Raw genomic sequence first — 23,675 nt, 5'->3', positions numbered from 1 at the left:
GCCTGGCAACCCCCACCCCATCCAGCCGGGACCCTCAGGAGACACTTCTGTTCTGTCATCTTGTCCATTCCAGAGGCTTCGTGGGAGAAGCTCTGAGCCATGTCTCCCCTCTTGCAGCCAAAGTGGCTGAAGCCAGGGCTCACTTTAGCAGAAGTGCATCTGCTGCGTTTGAAAAGCAAGTCCGGGCAGATGGCTCGGACCACCCAGCTGCTCTTCCCATGGCCACTGATAGGGAGTGACAGATGTGAGAAACGTCTCCACACAGTTGGACATGTCACTGTGAACATCTGAGAAACGGGGATAAATGCTGGGGAACAGAACAGGGAGGAGGTCCCGGCCAGGAAACCACATGGCGCTTCCGAGGCTTGACTTGGGCTCTTTCGGGAACCCAGAGAGAGGCCAGGAGGGGGGTACGGGGGACTCCGGGTTCCTGGCAGGGGCTGTGGACACAGCAGTGAAAGAGAATATGGGGGGAGGAGCAGGTTGTGGGGTCATTGTGAGTCTGGGTTGGGGTGTCTGGGGGCTATCCCAGGGCCTGAGAAGAGAAAGGAAGTGAGGAGCGGAGAGGAAGTGCTCACTTATGCAGGACGCGGCCACTCCCACCAGCACAGGATGGCCTGGGCAGGGTCCCTCCGTGCAGCCCCACGCGGAGCTCAGATTCGCAGACCAGAGGCAATGGTGCTGGTGGCCCTCAGGGTATGGAGACAGCGAGGCTGAGGGAGGGATGCCAGTCGGTGCCACGTGTCCTGTGTGGTCCAGGCAGCTCTAGGATCCATGCCTGAGCTCCCCACTCCAGGAGGGGGCCCTGCCTCACTGCACACTGGCTGTTTCTTTCCAGGGGGAGGGGAACATGGTCTTTCTGGCTGAAGTTGGCCTGCCAACCTCATGGAGTGGCAGTGTCTGCTTTATATACTGGGGAAATGAATCAAACTTACATATGACTGTCTCCTTCCAGACAAGACGTTCTGTTTGAGGTCAGTGTTTTACACGCCCGAGTACCCCAGCCACGGCCCCCCTCCCACACAGCAATGCTCTGGGCACATGTGTTGATCCCAAAGTGCAGCCTTCACCTGCAGCCTGGGTTGAAGGCCTTGACGTTTTTTAAAAATATGCAAGAAACATGGAATTTTCAAAAGGGCAAAGGCGATTTATTGTATTTTAATATTTCTGTGTCACTAAAACTAGTGAAACATGTCTGAAGCTTCTTAAAGGTCGCGTCTGTCCATTTATTAGAGAAGATTCCCCCGTATTAGATTCAATAGACAGGGTGAAATAGAAGGTGTTCTGATTTTATAGAAATGGATTGCAAGATAGTTGTAGCAGTCACTTTTGCCAAGGAATTTGCTTAGATTTCAAACTTGGGAATATCAGAATTAAATGCGACAGCATCTGGGAAAGTGCTGAGCTGAGGCCTGGCCAGGGCAGTGCTTGGTGCTTCCTGAAGGATGGTGGGGTGCAGGAAGGAGAGGGGCTCGCCTGGCTGGCGGTGCGGGACAGGCGCCCAAGGGGGCAGGCCTGTGCGTGTGGCAGGGGAGGGAGAGATGCTCCTGTGGGTTGTTTTTTGTTTTTTTTTTTTTTTTAGTTTCTTGGGGTGGGCTGAGGAGGAAGGATGCCCAGGCAGGGGCAGAGCGGGACACAGGCAGAGAGGGCAGGGTGGTGAGCCCGGGGCGGTCTCCATGGCTTCCTATCGTGCCCAGGTTGTCAGGGATGCAGTGAGGTGCATCTGAGAGAGAACTCAGAATGCGAATGTGGAATGCCAGGGTGCATCTGGTTTAATCGACATAACCTTTCAAAAACATGAGTTTCCTAGGATGTTTTGTTTAAAGCCAGAAAACATTACAGAGCCCCTGGCTGAAATTCAGTGTGTGGGGGAGGCAGGAAAAGGGTGAAGTGGGGACAGGGACTCTGCTCTCCCCACCTGGTCCTGCTGCTTGCTCAAGGCGCAGGAAGCCACAGCAATGGGCATCTGAGAGCCTGCAGCCTGCCGGTGGGGTTTGGAAAACCCTGGAGCCACCTTTTCCCAGAGCCCCAAGCTAATGAGAGCAGATGTCATTCCCAGGATGGCCGGGAGGCACTCTGTTCATCTCCCCGTGGGTGGATGCAGCAACACCCTCCTGCCCGTGCTTGGAGAGGAGGGTGGCTGGGCAGGCATCCAGGTGTCCCAGTGCAGAGCCCTGGTGCACACCGGCTCAAGGGGCCAGCTCGGTACCAAAGGGAAATTGCACTCCAGGACTGTCAGGCTGTGGGAAACCCACTGTCCTCTCACTGCACCATGCCCTGTTGTTCAGCAGCCCCATCTCTCTCAGGGGACCCCCAAAGCAGTCAATTAGGCTCCTGGTGGAGCCAGGGAAGGGGGCTGCAGCCACTCCCTCTAAGGGTGGGGAATCACGCTGAGGTGTGGCAGGTGAGCTTATCCACGAGGCCCCTCTCCTCCAGCCTCACAGGACCCAGCGTGGTCTCCACCACCCGCCTGGCCACGCAAGGGTTCCAGTGCTGTCCTGGTGAGGGAGCCTCACTGCTCCTTGGATGTTCCCCGAGACAGAGAGCTCACTCCTTCCTGGAGGGAAGCCCTTTGCTTGGGAATTCATTTTCCTCCTAAATCATTGTGGGAGGCTCTAACGAGCCCCTGCCCCTCTGGTCTGTCTTCCCCAGCACCCGAGGAATCTTCTGAAAGGGAATGTGCTCTTGTCACTCCCCGATCAAGCCTTGGGTGTCACACCGGCCTCCAAGCTGCCCATCTGTCCCGGGGCCTCTCCGTGTGCCCCAAGGGTTCCCGCCCCAGCCACGCACTTCCTGCTCCCTGGACACAGCTGCCCTCCTGACCTCCAGGCCTTTGCCTCTCTATTTCCTGCCTGTGATGCCCTTGTGCCTCCGAAGGTTTCCCCAAGCTCCACTTGCCCTGTGAACCCCTCCCTGGGCTGCCCGCTGACCCAAGTCTGGACTTTCCTTAAAACAAGATGTCATTTGTCCACAAAACATTGGCTGAGCCCCTCATCCTGTGGCAGGGCCTGAAGGGTGAAGATGACAGGGCCCCCTCTCTAGTTGCTGGTACCCAGTAGGCAAGTCACTGTCACTGTGCGGGGACAGTCTGCCTCGTTAGGGGTCTCTCCCTAGGCTATGAATCCCTAGGGGCCAGGCCTGCGTCTATGCTGGCATGCCCAACAGAGAGGACCCAGACCAATGGGTCTGTCGGATGGGTAGATCAATGGGGATGAGAATTGTGGAAATTTCTTCTTCCTAGTCCCCTAAAATCTGTGCCTGTGACACCCTAAAGCCTACAGGCCGTCAGCTCCCTTGTCTAGGAAACAATTTCTTTGAATGTAGCCATAGGCAGTAAGCCCGGGAGCCCAGCTCAGGTGGACGTGTCCACGGTCCCCACGGGCTTGCTGAGTCTCTGAGCACACTGAGACGGATGAGCGTGCTGGCCCTAGTGGGGGCTACCTGGGGTGGCTGTCCTCTGTCCCCTGCTGGGCTTCTCTGTGTCCCTCTGTGGGCCACAGGCCTGGGAGACGGATGGGCAAGGGTGGGAGGGCAAAGGGGGCCGCTTTCGAGGAGGGGCGGTATGGGGCGAGGGCGATGTGGTGGAGATGGCTGTGCCCTTGCTGGGCATGTTGAGACATGCGCTGGCCGCCCACACATGCATGTTCACTGGAGATTCGGGGCAGGTGCCACGTGTCCTGGTGTGACTTTGGAGCCACCCCCAGCTCTGCCACCTTCCAGCTGTGAGGGCTTCGCGTACCCTCCACCCCTCAGAGCCTCAGCCTCCTCATGTATACAATGGGACCCCATCCTGGGGCTGTTTGCCAAGCGAGGCCACCCTCGGTGTCCCCTCCTAGGTGAGCCCTGTCCAGGCCACCCTCGGTATCCACTCCTGGGTAAGTCCTGTCCAGGTCACTCAGCCTTTTGTCCCTTGGGGATCTGGTGGTCGGTCATTCATTCACTTGTTCAGTTATTCATTCTACACACACTCCCTGGCACCAAGGTCTAAGCTGAGCATTGCAGGGCACAGAAGGCTCACAGCAGCCCTGTCTTTGAGGAGCTTTGGCTGGAAGAGACAATGACAGATTAGCATAGTAAGTGTTGGGCCAGGAGCTTGGAGCCCAGAGGCCACTCCCCACTCAGTCTGGCATCAGGGAGGGCTTCCTGGAGGAAATGGCACTTGAGCTGAGTCTTCATGTCAAATTGGGGTTTGCTTTGACTGAGGCTGTGTATCGTAAATGTTTTTCTGTTTCTTTCTCATCTTCATGTTGCTGGCACTCTTTGGGCCTGGGTTTTCATGTAGAGAGGGCCACATGCCGTGCTCATTTGCAGTTTCCTTGTTCAGGTGGATAGGGTAGAAGTTGCTGTCCGCCATTCAATCATCCAGGGTGCGCTGAGTCCGCATGGGCTGGGAAAGCTCGGGGATGGCCCGGGACTTGCAGGGAACCCTCAGACCGGCCCTGGCCTCTGCCAACGCCCCCCGGCTGCACGTTGACAACCCTCCTCCCAGGAGCCACTCAGCCTGGAACAACCTCCGACCTTCTCAGGGCCCTGCCCTCAGCCACACCGTTCTCCCTGCAGGTGTTTGAGGAAGAGCATCACATCCTGTACCTGGACCACGGCGGCGTGATCGTGGCCATCAAAGACACCTCCATCCCCTTGAAGATCCTCAAGTAATGGCGTCTGCTAGTCCCGGGGCTGGGAGGGCAGGCTATGGGGCAGGCTGGGGCTCTTTCTTTCCACCTGGGAACCCTCTCAGACTATTCCTCAGAATGTCCTCCCCTTGGGGACACAAGATCACAGGGCAACCGCACTAAATGCTAAAGATCGGGGCTGGGACACACCTCACAAACCTTTCCCGAGGGGTCATCGAGATGGACTTTGTCCTGCCCTCAGGAGACAGACACAGAGGGAGGCCCCATCCCAGCCTGGGGAGCAGGGAGGGCCTTCCCCAAGGAGGTGAGGAATTAGTAAAGTGCGGGGATTGGGACCAGGTGATCCAGACAAGGAAGCCAGCAGCATATGCCCAGATGGGAGGGTTGGCAGGTGAGAGGGTTGGCAGCTGAAGGCCGTCATGGGGAAGGGAGGGCAGGTGTGAACTCGGGACCCAGAAGGCACAGCCGGCGCAGCTGCCAGGAAGCCAGTATCACTGTAGTCTGAAAAAGAGGTTACTCAACTGCCAGATGGTAGCACTACAATACCGGCTCTACCACGGGCCTGGCGACCCCTAGGCCAGGCTCAGGCCATGGGTGGGGCCATTCAGGGGAGGCAAAGTGTCTGTGTGGTTCCCAGAAAACACCCCCAGGGCAGTACGATGTGGATAAGCAGATGTGATGTGAGCAGATGTGACATAAGCAGATGTGATATCACCTGCTCTGGCAAGGTTGGCTAGTGCAGCCCCCGCCCCTCCAGCAGGACCCGAAGGGCAGAGTCCCAGACACAGGGAGCTTTCCAGCCCACCCCGGAGTCTCTAACAGTCTTCTCCTGGCAGGTTCAGTGTGGATGAGGGCCTCACCTGGAGCACACACAACTTCACCAGCACCTCGGTGTTCGTGGACGGGCTGCTGAGCGAGCCGGGGGACGAGACGCTGGTCATGACGTGAGTGCGGGGACCAGGGAGTGGGCACTGGGTGGCAGGGCGGAGCCATGCTGGGCCTCCCTGGGCCCACTGTGTCCTTCACCCCTCAGCCACCTGGGAATCAGGGACATCTGCCACCTGCCCTGGGTCCCCTGGCTGGTGAGGACAGCACCGAGGCTCCAGGCCGGCTCCACCACGGCCATGGCACCTCTTGAGCTGGTGATTATGTCATGAGTATTGCTATTTACTGGCACCTTTCTCAGCCATATGGCGTGAAGGTCATATGGCTTAGGGCCTGACACCCAGACAGGTCATCATAGGGCAGAGCTGGCTGTGACCCGCTTGTCACCCATCCCGGGGTCTGAGGCTGCAGCACTGGCCCTGCCCAGCTTCCTTCTGCTCAGCCCCAGCTTGGGCCAAAAAAGGCACCACGAGGGGCAAAGGGGCCTCAGGAGCGTCTGTCGTTCAGAGCCTCTCTGGCCCAGGAGCAGAGACGCAGAGGACAGCGGGGACACGCAGGGTTTGACTGCGCCGCTGCGGCCGCAGTGGGAGACAGCCGTGCCCAGAAACCAGTGAAGTGAAGGCTCCTCTGGGCGCCTTCAAACATGGGCCCCTGTGAGAGCCCAGCTGATTCACAGGCTGGGCAAGGCCTGCGTGTCTAACGGCTCCTGCGACCCCGCACTGTGGTATGGTAAGGCCACCGTGTCCTCTTCCTGCCTTTCACGGTGATGCCTGAGATATCTGAATAGTGTGTCCCAAATTCACGTTTCCCCAGAACCATGGATGGGACCTTATTTGGAAATGGGGTTATTGTCAATGTAATTAAGCCAAGATGAGGCCACGGAGTAGGGCAGACCCCGATCCAATGACTGTGTCCTTATAAGAGGACACAGAGACACAGGCCCGGGGGGAGGAGGCCGGGGAGGGAGGAGGCATGGAGTGGAGCTGTGCAGCGGCAAGCCCGGGAACACGCGGGGCCCCCAGGAGCTGGAAGGGGCAGGAAGCCTCCACCTCTAGAGCCTCTAGAGGGAGCTCAGCCCTGCGGACCCCTGGATTTCAGCCTTCTGGCCTTCAGAGTGCTGAGAGCACGTGCACGAAGCTTCAGCGTGGGAGAGCATGTGTGTGATGACTGAAGCCAGCAGAGTTCATGGTAATTGGCCACAGAAGCCCCACGAAGCTGCCGTGACAGCCCACAGCTCTTCCACCTCGAGGCCCGGGCACAAGGAGATTGGACACCTGGACTTTGGACACCTTGTTCTCTGCTCTGTCCCTTCTAGAGCAGGCAGGCCCTGCCCTACCCATTTCCCACAGAAGAGCCAGGCGCCGTGCCCCTCACCCTCGCGCACTCGGCTGGAGTGGTCATGTGCTCTGTGGCAGGTGTTGATCTATGGCCTGGGACTGACCCTCTGGCTGGCTTCAGCAGGAAGTGCTGGCCTGGCTCATTCACCAATTCACACCCTGAGTTTTCCCTTCCAGCTGGCAATGGGCCTTCACACCCTTGACCCGGAATGGCTCTTCCACTGGCCCCTGAATGCCCCAGAGGGGCCCACATGGATAAGCCCCCCAAGAGTGCCTGACCCCAGCCTCTATCTCCCTCCGTGTGCCCACCCTCCCCAGCAGGCACACAGCTCCCAAGAGGCCACAGGAGGACAGCTCCAGGCTGTGGGGAGCAGGCCTGGTTTTGGAAAGAAACTGCCCAGCTGGGACAATGCTGCCCACCCTGCCCAGGCTGGCCTCTGCCTGGACAGGGATGAGGCTGGGCTCCGCCTGGGCAGGGATAAGGCTGGCCTCTGCCTGGACAGGGATGAGGCTGGGCTCCGCCTGGGCAGGGATGAGGCTGGGCTCTGCCTGGGCAGGGATGAGGCTGGGCTCTGTCTGGGCAGGGATGAGGCTGGGCTCTGTCTGGGCAGGGATGAGGCTGGGCTCTGCAGGGCTAGTGTGTCCCCTTGTTTGTTGGGGAGTTTGGACAGACGCAGCCCTTGAGCTCTCCTGGCTGCTGTGGCTGGGACTGGGAGCACAGCCTTGGAAGACACCACCCCTGACCCCTGCTGCCTTCATGCCCACTGCCCATCACACCCACCTACCCTCAACCAGCTCTGCTGCTTGACAATTAAAGAAACTGAGGCTCTGAGAGGGGAGGTACCTTCGGCAATGTTGCAGGAGGAAAAACCTGTGGCCAAGTCCAGCTCATGTGGGCACTCCTGGGCAGCTCTGTGGGCAGCAGCCTGTCCTCTCCATGCCGAGCAGAGATGGGACCCCCTATGAGGATGCTCTTCTGCTTTGCCATCATCCAGTGCACGTTTATTGAGCACCTACTATGTGCCAGGTGCTGTTTGAGGTGCCAGGAGTGTTGGCAACACAGCACACTCAGCCCTGGATTTAGGGACCTCTGATCATGGAGAACGGGAACTTGTCCTCACACTCAGAGGACACCGAGTCTGCCTCCCAGCTCCTGGCCAAGGAGGATGGAAGCTGGACGTCAGATTTAGCAGCAAGAAGCCATCAGTTCCAGCTGAGCCAGGGTGGGAAAGCAGGCTTCGGGAAAGAGATTGCATGGGGCGCAAGGACAGGGAAGAAGTGGTGAGTGTGGACCCCTCTCGGTATTTAAGATGAGCGGGTCAGCAACAGCGTGAATTCCTGCCGCCTTCAATTCAGTCCCAGCCCAGAAGGGCCTTCCCTGCCACCAGGCCTGGGCTGCCTGGCCTTCACCCCTTCGAGGATCTGATCCCATCTGCAGGCTTGCCCTTGCTGGTGGCTGTGCCCTGCCGTGGGCTCCAGGAGGGACTGGCTCTGCTGGCTTTACTGGTGCATCCCCGGGCCAAGCACAGCACCAGGCGTGGAAGAGGGGCTTGGTGCTCGTGAACGTGGCTTGAATAAATGCGTGGTGATGCACCTGTGAGGATGACACAGGGGTGGCGACAGACGCTCACGGGAATGAGCTTGTGCAGGCACCGCCTGCAGGGGCCTGGCTGGGGAGAGGCGAGCTGGGCAGATCACCCCCAGGACCAGGGCCCAGCCAGCACAGCTCACACAGCTCCGCCCAGGATGTTTCCAAATCAGGATGTTTCTCACCAGGGTGGTGTCCCTGGACAATGGACTGCACACACTGCACCTCGGTTTCCACAGCCCTGAAATGGGGAAATAAGTCGGCTTGAGGAGCTGTCAGGAGGATTCCAGGAAGCAGAACGTCTGTGCCCGGGAAATGACATTTCTCTTCCAGAGGCCTTGGCTGCCTTGTCTGTAACGTGGGGACTTAAACCCCACGAGGTCGCCGCAGATGAGCTCTCAACTGATGCTCACCTCTGATGCTTGGGGCCTTCTCGCTTCTTGGGTGATGATCAAGAAATCACCTGCTTAGATTCTGATTCTAGTATAGAGGCCTGGCTTCCGCTCACTCCGCAGCAGAGAAGTCCCGGCTGGCCTTCCCAGACCGTGCATTGTGGTGGGATTGAGGGGATGCTTGGGACAGCTCTGCTTCCCACCTGGGGTCCCGGGCGGGTGAGAGTGTTATTCCCAAGAAGGCAAGGGTCCCCTTCACTGGTCTCACTGAACATCCAGTACCCGCTGCAGGTGGGTCCCGCCGGCCGGCCGACCTTTGATCCTGCATCCGTGTGTTCTTGATGGTGTGCGATGGTGCTTCTGGGTGGTCTTGTCGTTCAGCGCCCCAGGAGAACAGTGAGCCCCTTCCCCTCCCACAGTCTGGGGGGGCGTCTTCCCGTTCCTGGACCCTCTGCCCCAAGTCCTCCCTCCGTCTTTACCAATATGGCCTCCTGCGACAGGGGCTGCAAGGCATCTTTGGTGAGCACCCCACTGCATGCTACAGGCTGTTTTCATACGCGACCTCAGGCCATTCTCATAAGAAATCTAGACAGATTGATTTATTCCCCCGTTTTTAGAGGTGCCAACGTGTCTCAAAGAATTCATCCCTGAGGGAGTGGTGGGAGGGTGGGGACCCTGAGAGCCTGTCCTGTAAAAATTGGGTGGGGATAATCACCCTTCCTATTCTCTAAGGGTCTTGATGTTTGCAGTTTTCCCTGCACAGTTAATTCCTGCTCCGACCGGGCCCTGGATGCATAAAATCCTTCATGACTTTTGCCCACTCTCATGCCCCCGGAGGCTGTGGTCTGGGACAGAATGGGATGGTCCTGCCTTTTCCTGCAGCTGCAGGACCTTCTGTGGCCTTTACGGGGAGGGGGAGCAAGGGAGGAAGGGAGTCCGGCCACCAGACACCCTGCCTGCACTCTGTTTGTAGTGTGGACCCTTCAAGTGGTCAAGCCGTTCCTGGGGCCAGAACCCGCAGAGCCGCGGGGAGCCAGTAGTGCAGGGGTGAGGGCGGCCCTTACTCCTTACACAGAGGTTGAGCGCCTTCTCCAGGCCTCAGCTTGCCTGGCCAAGAGATGGGAGCGCTGTCCATCCGGGAGCCTTGAAGGAGCCTGTCTCTGCAGGGTGCCAAGCCCTTCGCCCCGGCTGTCACGAGGTCTGAGCCTTGGTTAGGCCCCAGAGATGACCCAGCCTTCATCCCCCACCCACAGGTGAGGCATTGTATCCCAGAAGGATAATGGCAGAATTCACAGCCAGGTGCTATAACCTTTTAAGTTATTTTTAAAGCATCAGAACAGTTCCTCCAGACCGCCTGGTTCACAGTGCTACATCTTCAGACAGCTTCCCAATCCCAGTGGCATACAAAGAATTCAAACTGCAGGAGAGGGAACACACCGGCAGGTCAGAATCAAAGTCCCTCTGCAGGGGTCTGTACGGGAGCTGCCCTGCTGGAGAGTTCCCACAGCCACAGGCTCAGCTTTCGGCCACCCTGTCCTTCCTGGATAACTGTTTTGTCCAAATCTGCCCAAAGGCCACCTCTAACCTGGCCAGAGGCACCTTTTGGGACACTTTCCTGGCCCCAGTCACTTTCACCTGCCTCCCTTTCCCCACAGAGCAGCCTCAGAGCAGGGAGGGGTCCCCAGGTCCTGGGCTTGGGCGAGAGGTGGAGTGGGGGCTCCCAGAGCCTTCCCCAGCTGCATGGCTCAACCCTCACAGCGTGGCCCATTTTTTCCTCGTTACCTGCAAAGTAATATCTAGGCCCCTTCGCCACCTCTTTCCTAAGACCCAGAATTAATGACATGGCAGCTATTTCTCGTAGTATCAGCTGAGGGTTTAGGTTTCATAAAAGGCAGGGCTTCAGGGACATGGAGGGGGTTAATTAATCAACCGAACCAGCCTCTCTGCTCTGCCCCAGCTCAGAACAGCAGTGAGACTGAGGCCTCCTGGGGGTCTCTGCGACCAATGGAGCCCAAGTGTCGTGCTCAGCCAGCGCCCGCCATGTTTCTGCGCAGAGCCTCACAGCTCCGGAGCCGCCAGCCCGGGTTCCAATGCCGGCCCCTCCAGGAGGTAGCCTGAAGCTGTGCTGCCCTGGGCGGGTCCCTTGCCTCAGCCTCAGTTTCCTTGTCTGTAAAAGGGGGCTTTGGCGAAGAGGAAATGGGGGGATATAAGGTCGCGCCTGGGTCCGGCCTGCAGTGGGTGCTCTGTATACAGCAGTGGCTGCTGCTGCTGTGCCTTTCATGATGCCACAGGCCACAGGAGAGTGTGAGGATTCTCTCAGGGATCCAGAAGTTTCCCCTAAAAAAGCATTTCTTAAGTGAGAGAAGACCCTCAGACGCTGTTTCAGAGACCAATGCACCAGGCATTGTTTGGACAGCGATGTTGAAGGAAGATCCCAGCGTGTTCAGTTGGTCTCTGCAGTGTTGAGGCGTCTCCAAGTGGCGTCCATCAGGAGACAGACGGCAAGTGAGATCCTCATCCCAATCACAGGTGCCCTTGAGCCAAGACCACTCATAGCCAGGGCCACCATGCAGGCCCACAAGATTCCTCTGTTGGAAACAGCACCTGCAGAAGCGGGCGGATGCGGCAGAGTCACAGCCGTACCTGGGGACCTTCCCCTGTCCTTGGTGGGTGTTGCCACTAGCAGCTAGGAGGGGTCTCAGGCCGAGGGCTCAAGCCCCATTTCCCCACTCCTCTGACATAGAAAGAATGGCCTGGGGCTCCTGACCCCCATGCACAGAGAAGAAAGCAGATGGGATTGTGAGCCCAAAACCAGGGGCCCGGCTGGAATGAGGCCTGGCAGCGACATGGCAGGAATGCAGGATGGAACCAGCCTGGCTGCTCCCTCAACGAGCCGGCCTTAGGGAGCACAGGGAGGCAGGGTCTCCGAGGGAAGGTCCAGCTAAGACAGAGGGAGGCCCCGTGCTCAGCCTGCAGAGGCTTAGGGTTTCATCAAACAAAGACAATAGTGTCTGCCTCGTGGGACTGTTCCAGAGAGTGGAGGCAAATGCGAGGTCACCGATGTAATTCAAGCATGGACCGCCACAGGCTTGCCTGGCTGAGAGGTGCCCCGTGGAGCCAAATCTTCAAATTTCAGCCTCAGACACTCAGACCCAGCTGTCATGTCTCAGAAATACCCTACAAAACCTTTCTCAACGCCGCCCTAGAATGGGGTTGTCCTTTCAGCTCATGATGGGCCACCCCTAAGTATCCAGCCCCAGTTGGGGGTGCTCAGATAGGGACCTGACTGGAGCAGCATGCATCATCTCCCCCACCCAGATGCTTGGCTTCTGGTAACATGGCCAGAGCACCACAAGCTGGACTAGAGAAGGCTCAGGGAAGAGCAGGCTGGGCCCACCTTCTGGGTGGTTTTTGGAGCCTAAGTGTGTGGTACTGAGAGACGGAGTGGAAGGCACTCAGGCAGCAGCCCTCCCAGAGAGGGAGAAAGCGGGGCACCTGAGTACCATTCTGAGTGATGGTCACTCAGCAATGACTGCTGACTGCAAAGAGGGAGAAGGAACAGCACAAACAAGCTGTGTGACCTTGGGCAAGTTACTCAACCTCTCTGTGCCTCGGCTTTCCATTCTGTAAAACAGGGGTGGACCTGGCCTACCAGGCTGTGCATGCATAGCTGCCAGCACACATATGGGTGTGCCCTAAGTGGCCAGCCTCCCTATTCTCTTTTCCCCCACTTCCCCCACCCACCTAGGCTGCAGTGGGCCAACCTTGCTCATCCCGTGGGCTCTGCGCTGGGCCTGCTGACTCGTTATTTCTCTTTGAATCGCTACCTCTACTAGGGAGCAAATGCCCTGTGGCCCAGCGATAGAAAGCCGGGTTTCTGCAGCACAGAATCCTCACACGGTCAGGCTGGGAGAAAGCCAGGGAGAAGCCAGACAGCCGCAGATGCAGCCACCTGACCACAGATCATTCCACAAAACAATGCAAGGACCACTGTGGGGGCCGTGGAAGGGCTCCCAACCCTGCTGTGGACCTGGGCCTCCTTCCCTGTCCATCAAGGGGGGTCATGGGGGGCCAACCAGAGCGACTCACGCAGTGTAATTGACAAGTCATAGATCACAGGTGGTAGTTGTGGGAATATTCACGCCGAAGCCTACAGAGCACGTGTACAGGGCCAGGCTCGGTGCCCAGCGCAGCCTCTCTCTGATCCTCAGTGCCCGGGGCAGCCTCGCTCTGATCCCCAGCAAGGGCAGGAGAGGGATCTCTGTGCCCATGGTACAGATAGGAACAGAGTCCAGGGGGGACATGATTTGCACAGCAGGACGAGGCCTGACGAAGGTGGTTTTCTCTCCCTTCCCTCATCTTCCCACCCCAGGGTCTTTGGCCACATCAGCTTCCGCTCCGACTGGGAGCTGGTCAAGGTGGACTTCCGGCCCTCATTCTCCAGGCAGTGTGGCGAGGAGGACTACAGCTCCTGGGACCTTTCCAACCTGCAGGTGGGCCGGGATGAGGCTGGGATCGGGCAGGTGGGGTACAGACTGTAAACACAGGTCCACTCTGCCTGCCAAAGTCCTCCCCTGCAAGTCCACAGGGCACCTCCCTGCCTCCAAGAAGTCTTCAAGGAATCCCCAGCGCCTTTAGATGTCCAGGCCTCCTGTGGGCTTTTCTAGACCCTTCTCGGTCATGGAGCTACCTGGGCTGAGGGTCCTCAGCCACACTCGGGGAGTGTGGGGCCACAGGCTCTACCCCAGCCCATGGAGTCCAGTATGCTTGGGGTTCAGGATGTTCAGATCTTAGGAAGGTAACACAGGCCTGTACCATACATGACAGTGGGTTCTGGGTGTGGAGTGGGATCTGGGACAAGCCCACGCTGTAATCGAGACACATAACTGTTTCTACAGCAAATGTGTAATATGGACACGAAGCCAAGTATAAAGGCCATCAGTGGCCCCTCTGTAGTTCCAATCAGGCTGTGCTGCTGGCGGTATGGTGGGGAAGCCTGGGATTTCACAGTGTGGGGGCCTGGAACTGCGGTTGGGGGGTGGCCCTGTTGAAGAAATGATTTAATGGTACTTGTTAAAGTGCGGGGTGGAAGACTTAAGACCATCACGGTGGGTTCAGGGACCCTCTTAAAGGAGAGAGTAGGCTCAACCTGAATTCAGCCTGGGCAAATGAGAATTCAGAGCCAAGGTCAGTGGGTGGAAACTGACTAAGAGGAAACACCAGGCATCAGAGGATTTGACATCACCTGGGGGGCAGCAGGGGATGAGGAAGCCCATCGGATAGGGACGGTGATCAGATATCAAGGGTGGGCGGTGCCTGCCAAACTGCCCTAGCAGGGTGCATTGCCGAAGCTGGATTTCACAAGGAAGTGCTCAGATGGGCCTAGGAGGAGGTTTAGGAACCTGAATACAGGCCACCAGGCATCCTCACCGGCCCCACCCCTGTCACTGCCACAGCAGCTGTTGCAGGTAGATGGGGTGGGCCTGTCCTGTCCTGATTGTCCCCTGAGGACCCACTGTGTGCCTGTGAGCCCTCAAGGGCGTGGCTCAGCCCAGCTCCCACACAGCACCTGAGGGGACAAGGGGAACCTCAAAGGGGCTGTACTTCCAGCAGCTCTGCGACCCCTCGGGCCCAGCCAGGGCTGCACACAGGAGGGGCTCAGTGAATGCCCATGTGTTGGGATGAAAGGGAGGCTTCCCCAACTTGACCGCAGACATGCCACGCCCCATTATGGGCCTCAGTTTCCCCATCTGTAACCTGAGCCATCAGCCATCTTCAGGCTCTGGCAGCCTCAGCGGCACAAGGCCATGTAGAGCGGTTGCCCTGTCTCAGGCAACTCCTTACCCTGATGTTCCTGCTGCAGGGCGACCGCTGTATCATGGGCCAGCAGAGAAGTTTCCGGAAGAGAAAGTCTACGTCCTGGTGCATCAAGGGGAGGAGCTTCACGTCGGCGCTCACGTCCCGCGTGTGCGAGTGCCGGGACTCGGACTTCCTGTGGTGAGCGACGGGCTCCTGGCCACGAGGCCTCAGGCGCTGCTTGAGCATCCTCACAGCATGGCGGCCACTTCCCCCAGAGTGAGGGAGGAAGCCTCAGCGCCTTTCATAACCTGGCATCAGAGTCGCACACTGCCACTTCTGCCTCATTCTGTCTGTTAGAACCAAGTCACCAAGACCAGCCCACACTCCAGGAAGGAGCTTTAAGGAATTTGTGGGTGCATTTTTAAACCCTCTCAGTGGCCGCTCACAGGCAGGAGGAGAAAGTGAGGAACGGGTCAGGGCATCTTGGGGACGTGCTGCACCCACCCTGGCCCTTCTCCATCCAGGGACTCTGCTGAAAGCCACCCGGCCTGTCCCCTGCTGTTCTCAAAAGCTGCCTGTGACTGCCCAGTGCCCACAGGACAATTTGGCTGACAGCTCACCCACCTGCCACCTCACCCCCCCCATCCTGCTCCCTGGCATTCCAGCCTCCTCCACCTGTACTGGTGCTGCTCAGCCTGGGCCCTGCGAGCAGTGCCTCTCCCTCTCTTTCCTTACTTGCCTCTGTCCATCCTTTGAGATTTGCTCACCACCTCCAGGCAGCCCTCCAGGTTTCTCTGAGTTCCCAGCAACCCTTTGCCTCCCTTGTTACCCTGTGTGCCCCTCTGGGATGGGGCTGTGGGTGCTCCTTCATGTCCTCACAGATGGGTGCATAGCAGGCCCTTGGCATGAGGTTCCCTTCTCAGCTCCCCCAGATTTCACCCCAACCCTGGGTGACTCCGGTTCCCACCTGTGCCCGTCGCTTACCACTGTTCTTCCCTCCTCCCAGCGACTACGGATTTGAGCGCTCCCCCTCCTCAGAGTCCAACACCAACAAGTGCTCTGCCAACTTCTGGTTTAACCCATTGTCCCCACCTGACGACTGTGCCCTGGGCCAGACCTACACCAGCAGCCTTGGGTGAGTGTGGGTGCGGGCCTCTGCCTGCCTAAATCCGGGGGCACCGCTGTGGTGCAGCCCCGAAACCATGCCTTCCTGGCTGGTGCCTGCAGCTCCCAAGTGGAGTCAGGGAAAGAGAGGTCAAAGTTGAGGATGCCCTGTGCTCACAGCACAGAGCCTGGCTGCTGGGCTCATGTGAGTCACCAGACATCATGAGTGAATGACCTTAGTTCCCAAGCCAAAGGAACCCACAGGGTTCTCCCATCTGAGCCCATGTGGGCCAGTGCCAGGAGAAAGCTGCCTTGAGTTGGCTCTGGACAGAGAACAATAGACAGAAAAGGTCCAAGGTGCCCGTGGCCCACACCTGCTGCAGCACGTCTTCCCCTGGTCTTTCTGAGCCTCTGCAGTGCTAGGACCCTTCGCCATTTACCAGTGCCCAGTAAGCCAGGCTCTCCCCATTCACCAAGGCTTGGGTGCTGGAGGTGCTCCTGCTGCCTGCAGGTCTCAGCTTAAATGGCACTTCCTCCAGGAAGCCTTCCCTGACCACCCACTCCTGACCCCGAGCTTGCCTCTGTCACGGCACAAATCCCACTTATTGTCATCACTCACCTAATTGTCCTCCTTGCTGAACTGTAAGCTCCACAACACACAGTAGGTGTTCCTCCAGTCTGTGGTATATGCTGAATACAAGCTGTGCTTTTCCTCCACCAGAGGCTGGGCATATTGCTATGAAGGACTCAGTTCATGTAAAATATTAGGTACAAAATAGCCGCAAGCCTTCAGCTTTAGGAGGTCCCAAACGTGCTCCATCAGAAAGTCCCAATTTCCTCATTTCTCTTTGAGGACATTTTTCAGAGAAGAAGAGAAAAGCCGATGGGCTTGTTAGAAAATCCCCATTACTTCCCCTGGGGGGAACATGAGGAAACAGGAGGCAGGACCAGAAATTGCAGGCTTTGGCCTCACCAGCATGTCTCCTGCCATCCACCCACCCATCCATGCAATCACTCGTTCATCTCCCATCTACCCATTTGTCCACCCATCATCCAGTTAGCCATCATCTGTTCATTTATCCATCCATCTTTCCATTCATCCTTCTATTCTCCCAGGCATTCAACTACTATCCGTGCATCCATCTATCCATTCATTTACCCATCCATCCATTCATCTATCAATCCACCACCCATCTATTCATTCACCATCCATCAATCCAGCCATCCATTCACCTATCCATCTACCCATCAATTCATCCACTATCCACCCACCCATCTATCCATCCATCATCCATTCATCCATCTACCCATCCATCTATCCATCCACCATCTATTCATTCATTCACCATCCATCAATCCATCCATCTACTTATCTACCCATCTGTCTACCCATGCACCCATGTATCATGAAGCTGCAGTTGTTGCACATCCACCTGGGCTTGACAACAGGGACTCTTGTCTGAAGTGTCAGAGACAGGACCTTGATCAAGGCAAAGGATTTCATCTCATACCATCTGCACACCGTAGGTGCCATGAGTGGGTAGCCCTTAGAGAAGGGTATTTTCTTTCAAATTACTAATCAAATGGGCCTGTGCATGATCAACTTCTGAATGCTTATTCAGCAGCAGAGCCATCTGGGAGAATTTGGCCTTGAGGGCAAGAGGGGGATCAGCCTTGGGGAGACAGGTACCCCCAGCACCTTGGCAGCAATGCCACTTTCACAGACTCATAGTGCAGCCTGAGGGAGCTTCACAAGTAGCAAGCTGGATGAGGCCACCCCTTTCAGGGATCTCCTAAAAGGTTGCCCAGGGCCCCTCTCCAGCCTCATGCCACAGCCGCTCCCCCTCCAGGCTCAGACCCACCCTAGGGCCTTTGCACATGCTGTTCCCATGGCCTGGGATGCTCTTTCTTCTCCTGCTCACCCTCCCATTCTTGCTGAAAGCCCCTTTGTCAGGGACCAGGTCCCCAGGGATGCCCCAGCCAGCGCCGTCACAGCTATGGTTTCACTCTGACGTGATATGCTCAGGTCCACCTCTGCCTTTCCACTAGAGGGTCTGCTCTGCACAGCATCTAGGGACTGCGTGCGATCACCCCTATTCCCAGTACCTGGCCCATAATAGATGCTCAGTAAATAGGTGTCTCATGAATGCAGTGATTAGTCATGAATCGCCCAGTCCAGGTCTCTCAAGGGTACAGGGAGATGGAGCCCAGGAGGAGGGGTGTGTGTGCCCGTGGTTATGGCCACACTGTGAGCCAGTGGCGAGGTGGAGGCAGGACCCCAGCCCCTCTCGGGCACTCTGTCCTCCACCCTTCTCAGCAAGACCCTGAAATTCAAACTGGCTGCTTAAACACCCCCTCTGCAGCACTAATGGCGGCTATTACTGTTACTGTGAGTAATATGATCAGACCACGGAGATGCCAGCGCCTCCGAAGCACATCCTGCCACCATCAGTCCCTCTTCCTCTGAGCCTCAGTGTTCTCATCTCTCAAATGGGGCTGTAACAGCAATCAGGTGGAGTCAGGAGGTGGCTGGGAGTTAGCAAGTAGAGCTCTAGGGGTGGGAAGCCAAGCACCACCTCTGGGTGGCAAGCACGTCCCTCCCCAGACTATGGGGTCCCATCCCTCACCACCTGTCTGAAGTGGACCCTGACTCTCTCTTGTCAATCCAGGTACCGGAAAGTGGTGTCCAACGTGTGTGAGGGTGGGGTGGACCTGCAGCAGAGTCAGGTGCAGCTGCAGTGCCCCCTCACGCCGCCCCGAGGCCTGCAGATCAGCATCCAAGGTGAGGCGGTGGCCGTGCGGCCTGGAGAGGACGTCCTGTTTGTGGTGCGGCAGGAGCAGGTGAGTGAGTACCTCCCACCGGGCTCCCGGGACTGTCGGGCAGGGGCGGCTCCAGCTGGGCACGCAGAAGGCATGGTGAGGGGTGTCTCCTCTGCCTAGAAGTGGCTCAGGGCATCGCCATCAGCCAGCCTGTCCAGACTACAGGAGGCAGCAGGGGGCTGGAGCCCCGCTTCCTGAGTGGAGACCAGCATTTAACAATGCAAGAGACGTGGAGGAGAATAGAGTAGGATGTAGGGGGTATCAGGGTCCCCGGAGAGCAGAAGGAGACGTGGTTTCACACATCGGGTGGGGGAGGGTATGGTTACTGGCTTTGGTATAAAATGTATTCATTCCCGTGGGTGGCAATACATTTTTTAAACCTGTAATTATATCGATTTAGTTAATTTGGGATCTTATGAAAAACAGAAAGTTAAAAACACTATTACTTATAATTACACAACCAAAAATAAATCCTGTGTGTGCATGGACAGATACAGATATAAATACTCACACAAACACAGATAGAAATTTCCTCCCAGCCTCCCAGGCTTGCTTTTTTTGCTTTAGAACAAGTGTTATATTTTCTTCTGACGTTAAAAATAATGAATGTTCATTGTAGAACATTTGGAAAACACACACAAAATATCAAGAGTATAAATATCTCTCAAAAAGCCCCCCGGTCCTCCATGGTAACAACTGTTAGTTTTTTGTATTTCCTTCTAGTCCTTTTAAATTAATTTGTCACATGCTTATTTTTCTGACTGTTGAATAAACTAATGCTCATTGTAGCAAATTCAAAAACAAAACCTAGAAAAACTTACAAGCATTGCAGAAAATTCAAGCTGACAGAAAAGGGCAAAGGAGGGTTCGATGCATCCATGTCGCACCCGGAGGGTGAGCGCTAGGACCCTGGGCTTTTTCCTGGCACGCAGCTTTCCTGGACACTTGGCTCTTGGGTGAACAGTACGGGAGATGCAGCAAGTGCGGCTTCACAGCGATGTGTGTCCTGTTTAAATGTCCTTCAAAATATGGTACCAAGGTGGGGTGGGATGTTGGTGACAAAGGTCTTTGGAGTTGGAAAGCAGGGAGCCTGGTCTAATGCAAACAGGGAAACTGAGGCCCAAGACGACGCAGAGCAGTGCTTGCCGAGCGCCTCCGTGGCGGGCGCTGTGCAAGAGCCACTGCCCGTACTCCTGGCACCAGCTCAAGTGGCATCCTCTTGCCAACCTGCTTTATAGCTGGAGAAACTGAGGCTTGGACAGCTCAGTCAGTCTCCCAAGGCCACACGGGAATGAGTGGCAGGGCCGGCATTGGGGTCCCTGGCCCCGAAACTCTACGTGGACAGAGACTGAGTCTGGGGCCCCCAGACCTGAGCCGTTCCCTGGTGCAGGGGTGGCTGCTGTTGGAGATGCGGCCTAGGACCCATACTCCTCGGAGCCAGGGGCAGCCCTGGGGCGCCTGTGTTCGCAGCAGCATCTTGGGGCGGCAGGAGGACAGAGCCGCTGCCCCGCCTGTCCCGCCCGTCCCGCCCGTCCCGCCCGGACCCTCGGAGTGGACCCCGCTGCGGCTGCCCGTGCAGGGCTGACTTCCAGGAAAAATGGCCCTCTGCTGCCCCCTAGAGCCTGGCGTCTCAGCAGTGCAGTCGCATCTGCAGAGTGTGTCTATGGGAGCCAGTCCTATCACCGCCCAGGGGGCCGGGACCCTTGCTGGGCCTGCTCTGCGGGCAGGAGCTGGAGTTGGTGGAAGCGAGGAGAGTGATCAAAAGATGCTCTTGGTGGGGAGAGTCAACCCCCACCCCACTGTGCACCTACTGTCGGGAAGAAGCCACCCACTACGCTAGGGAAGCAGGTGGGAGTGTGGGACCCAGGGTGGACGCACACACTCACTGGTACACATGCTCACACATACACACAAACACACAGACACACATAGCTTACACGCTCATGTATTCACTCTCAAACTCACAGATTTGTACACACTCAAACATACACTCTCTCACACACATAGGCCAACCTACTTTTGCAAACAGCACTGGGTTTAGGGGAGTCTACGTTTTGTAAATATCTTAAGAATTAAAAATAAGGTCTGAGAGAGGCCCCAGGAATAAACCCATGTAAATATGGCTGAGGGATGGTTGACGTCGGTGCAAAAGCAACTCACTGAGGGGAGGGCTTATTCATCCAATAAAAATGAACTTCAACCTAAACCTCACGCCCGATAGAAAAATGAACTCAAAATTGCCTAGATTTAAATGTAGCATGCAAAAATCATAAACCTTTTAGAAAAACCACAGGAGAGAATATCTAGGGCTAGGAGAGGAGTCCTCAGACTTCACACTGAAAGCCAGTCAAAAGGAAAGTCGATAAATTGGGCTTCATCAGGATCAGCCACTTCCACCCTGTGAAACACCCATGTTAAGAAGATGAAAGGCAAGCTACAGAGTGAGAGAAAATATTTGCAAACCACATATCCAACAAGGACCAGTACCTAGACTAGAGGAAGAACACTCAACAGCAAGGAAACAAACCATCCAGTTAGAAAATGAGCAGAATAACTGAAAAGATGTTTCACCAGGAGAATGGACAAATGACAGGTAAGCACACGAAAAGATGGTCAGCACCATCAGCCGCCAGGGAAGCCCACAGCCAGACATCACTGCACACCTATCAGAATGGCTGACATTAAAAATAGCGCCAGCACGAAGTACTGGTGAGGATGCAGGTAAGGGCACTGGATCACTCATGCATGGCTGGGGAGACGGGAGAATGCCACAGGTGTTCTGGAAAACACTTCAGCAGTTTCTTAACGAACTCAGCATGTAACGACCAGAGGACTGAGTACTTGCACTCGTGGTGGTCATACCAGAGAAATGAAGACTTCTGTTCACACAAAAACCTGTATGTGTCTGTTCATAGCAGTGTTATTCATAAAGGCGAGAAACTCAAACCGCCCAGGTGCCCTGCAGTGGGTGAATGTTTGCGCAGGCCAGGGTGCACCCATGCTGAGATACCATGCTGCAGTGAGAAGGAATCCATTATTAATACCTGCAGCAGGGCCGAGCACGGTGTCTCACACCTGTGATCCCAGCAGTTTGGGAGGCCAAGGTGGGTGGATCAGCTGAGGTCAGAAGTTGGAGACCAGCCTGGCCAACATGGCAAAACCTTGTCTCTACTAAAAAAACAAAACTTAGCCAGGTGTGGTGGTGCATGCCTGTAATCCCAGCTACTTGGGAGGCTGAGTCTCAAGAATCACTTGAACCCAGGAGTCGGAGGTTGCAGTGAGCCAAGACCCCACCACTGTACTCCAGCCTGGGCAACAGAGTGAGACGCCATCTTTAAAAATAATAATAATAGTACCTGCTTCAACCTGGATGAGCCTCAAGTGGATTATGCTGAGTGAAAAAAGCCACTCCCACGTGATCCCTGCTGTGCAACTCGTTCATATAACACTCCTGAAATTCAGAAATGGAGAAAGAGAATAGAAATTATCATCAAAATTATAGAAATGGAGAAAGATTAGTGGTTGCCATGGAGTTGGGCTAATGCGCAGAAGTGGGTGTGTCTGCAAAGGGCACCCAATGGGGTCCTAGTGGTGGCTGAATTGTCCTGTCTCCTTCCTGTATCAGTGTCAACCTCCTAGTTGTGATACTATCGTTTGGCAAGATGTTAGCCTTGGGGAGAGCCGGGCACGGGGCACACGGGGTGGATCTGTATCATTCCGTACAACTACATAGGAACCTACCATTATCTCAGAAGACAATGTTTAATTTTTTTTAAGTACCAGTAATAATAATGGACCTAAATGAAATATACCAAGATGTGAATGGTGGGTATTATGGTGAGATTTAGTTTTGTTCTTTTTCTTTGCTTTGCTTTGCTTTGCTATTTGTATTTATATTATTGTCTACTTTGAGAATATACTACTTTTGTGGTTAGGAGAAAAAAGGACAAATTATTTTAACCGAGTAAAATGTTTAAGAAGTTAAATGTGCATCAGCGCAGCCCTTGCAGGCAGGAACACAAGGCCCCGAGAGGTGGCGCCTCACCCAGGGTGAGCGGATCATGGGTCCTGACTCTGGGTCACACATGCCTTCTCCTTCCCAGGATTAGCACAGGAAACCTTTCCCTCCATGGAAGCAGCTCAGACTGGAGCGCTTCCCCTCATTCCCCGCCCCACCCTGAGAGGCTGCCTTTAAACAGAGAGAACCACAAACAGTGAGCAGCCTCCTGGGTCCTGGACTTTGGACACCCTCAGTCTTCTACCTGTCAAATGGGGAGAACGGAGCACCCTGCAGCCTCCTTCCTGGGGACCCCATAACAAATTATCTCATGCCGGGTGGCCTGAACCCACACAAGGCTCCAAAGGAGAATCCGTTCACACCTCCTCCAGCTTCCGGGGCTCCTGGCACTCCTTGGCCTCTGGCAGAGTCACTCCTGCCTTTGCCTCCACCTCCACGCAGCCTCCGTCCGTGCCCAAATCTCCCTGTCCAAATCTCCCTGTCCTTTCTCTTACACAGATGCGTGTCACTGGATTTAGGGCCCACCCTAATCCAGTATGACCTCATCTTAGCTAATGACACCTGTAAAGACCCTATTTCCAAATGAGGTCACGTTCTGAGGTTCCTGGTAGACGTGAATTTTGGGGAGACACTGACCAACCCAGTTTACCACGTCTGTGGAGAAAGTTAAGCGAACAGAATTTACGTACAAGTTTTCTATCAACTTTCAACGTTTGGCTAGTATAAACTGAGAAGGTGACTAAGTGGGTAGTAATCACGCTGTTTCCTTCATCATCACCAGGAAACGGTTGCCTCGTGCCCCTGATGCCGGCACGGGAGGAAGAGGGAAGGCGAGGAGAGGAGGGAGGGAGGGAGGGAGCATGTGGTCATGAGCCATAAAGTCGAAGAAGTTCCTGTTTGCTTCACTCAATCCCCCACTCTGCGAGGGAAATGCGGTTATGGAAGGTGGAAGGAGCTGGTGGAGCGGCCTCTGTGGGTGACTCGGTGCCACGCGGGGACGGCCGTTGGTAGAAGCTCCTGTCCGCACTCACCCTGCCGCATGTCAGCGTCACTCTTGGTACTGCATGGTCTGAGAAAGAGAAAATTAGGAACCGCAGC

The 23,675-nt window shown here is 56.0% G+C and overlaps 1 protein-coding gene across 2 annotated transcripts in view; it reads left to right on the top strand.

The window, feature by feature from the left end:
• SORCS2 (sortilin related VPS10 domain containing receptor 2) overlaps positions 1-23,675 on the top strand; it is a 537,438-nt gene that overhangs the window by 493,808 nt on the left and 19,955 nt on the right. For both annotated transcript variants that reach the window (XM_055246055.1, XM_063619723.1), the window contains exons 13-18: positions 4,561-4,652; positions 5,471-5,578; positions 13,209-13,329; positions 14,700-14,833; positions 15,642-15,770; positions 18,409-18,580. In XM_055246055.1, coding sequence (XP_055102030.1) covers positions 4,561-4,652; positions 5,471-5,578; positions 13,209-13,329; positions 14,700-14,833; positions 15,642-15,770; positions 18,409-18,580 — 756 coding nt within the window. The remainder of the gene's footprint in view (positions 1-4,560; positions 4,653-5,470; positions 5,579-13,208; positions 13,330-14,699; positions 14,834-15,641; positions 15,771-18,408; positions 18,581-23,675) is intronic.

Source organism: Symphalangus syndactylus, chromosome 16 (genome assembly GCF_028878055.3).
Source record: "Symphalangus syndactylus isolate Jambi chromosome 16, NHGRI_mSymSyn1-v2.1_pri, whole genome shotgun sequence".
In the NCBI taxonomy this organism is placed as follows: Eukaryota; Metazoa; Chordata; class Mammalia; order Primates; family Hylobatidae; genus Symphalangus; species Symphalangus syndactylus.
The sequence above is the reverse complement of the archived record's forward strand: the minus strand, read 5'-3'. Positions and strand labels throughout refer to the sequence as shown.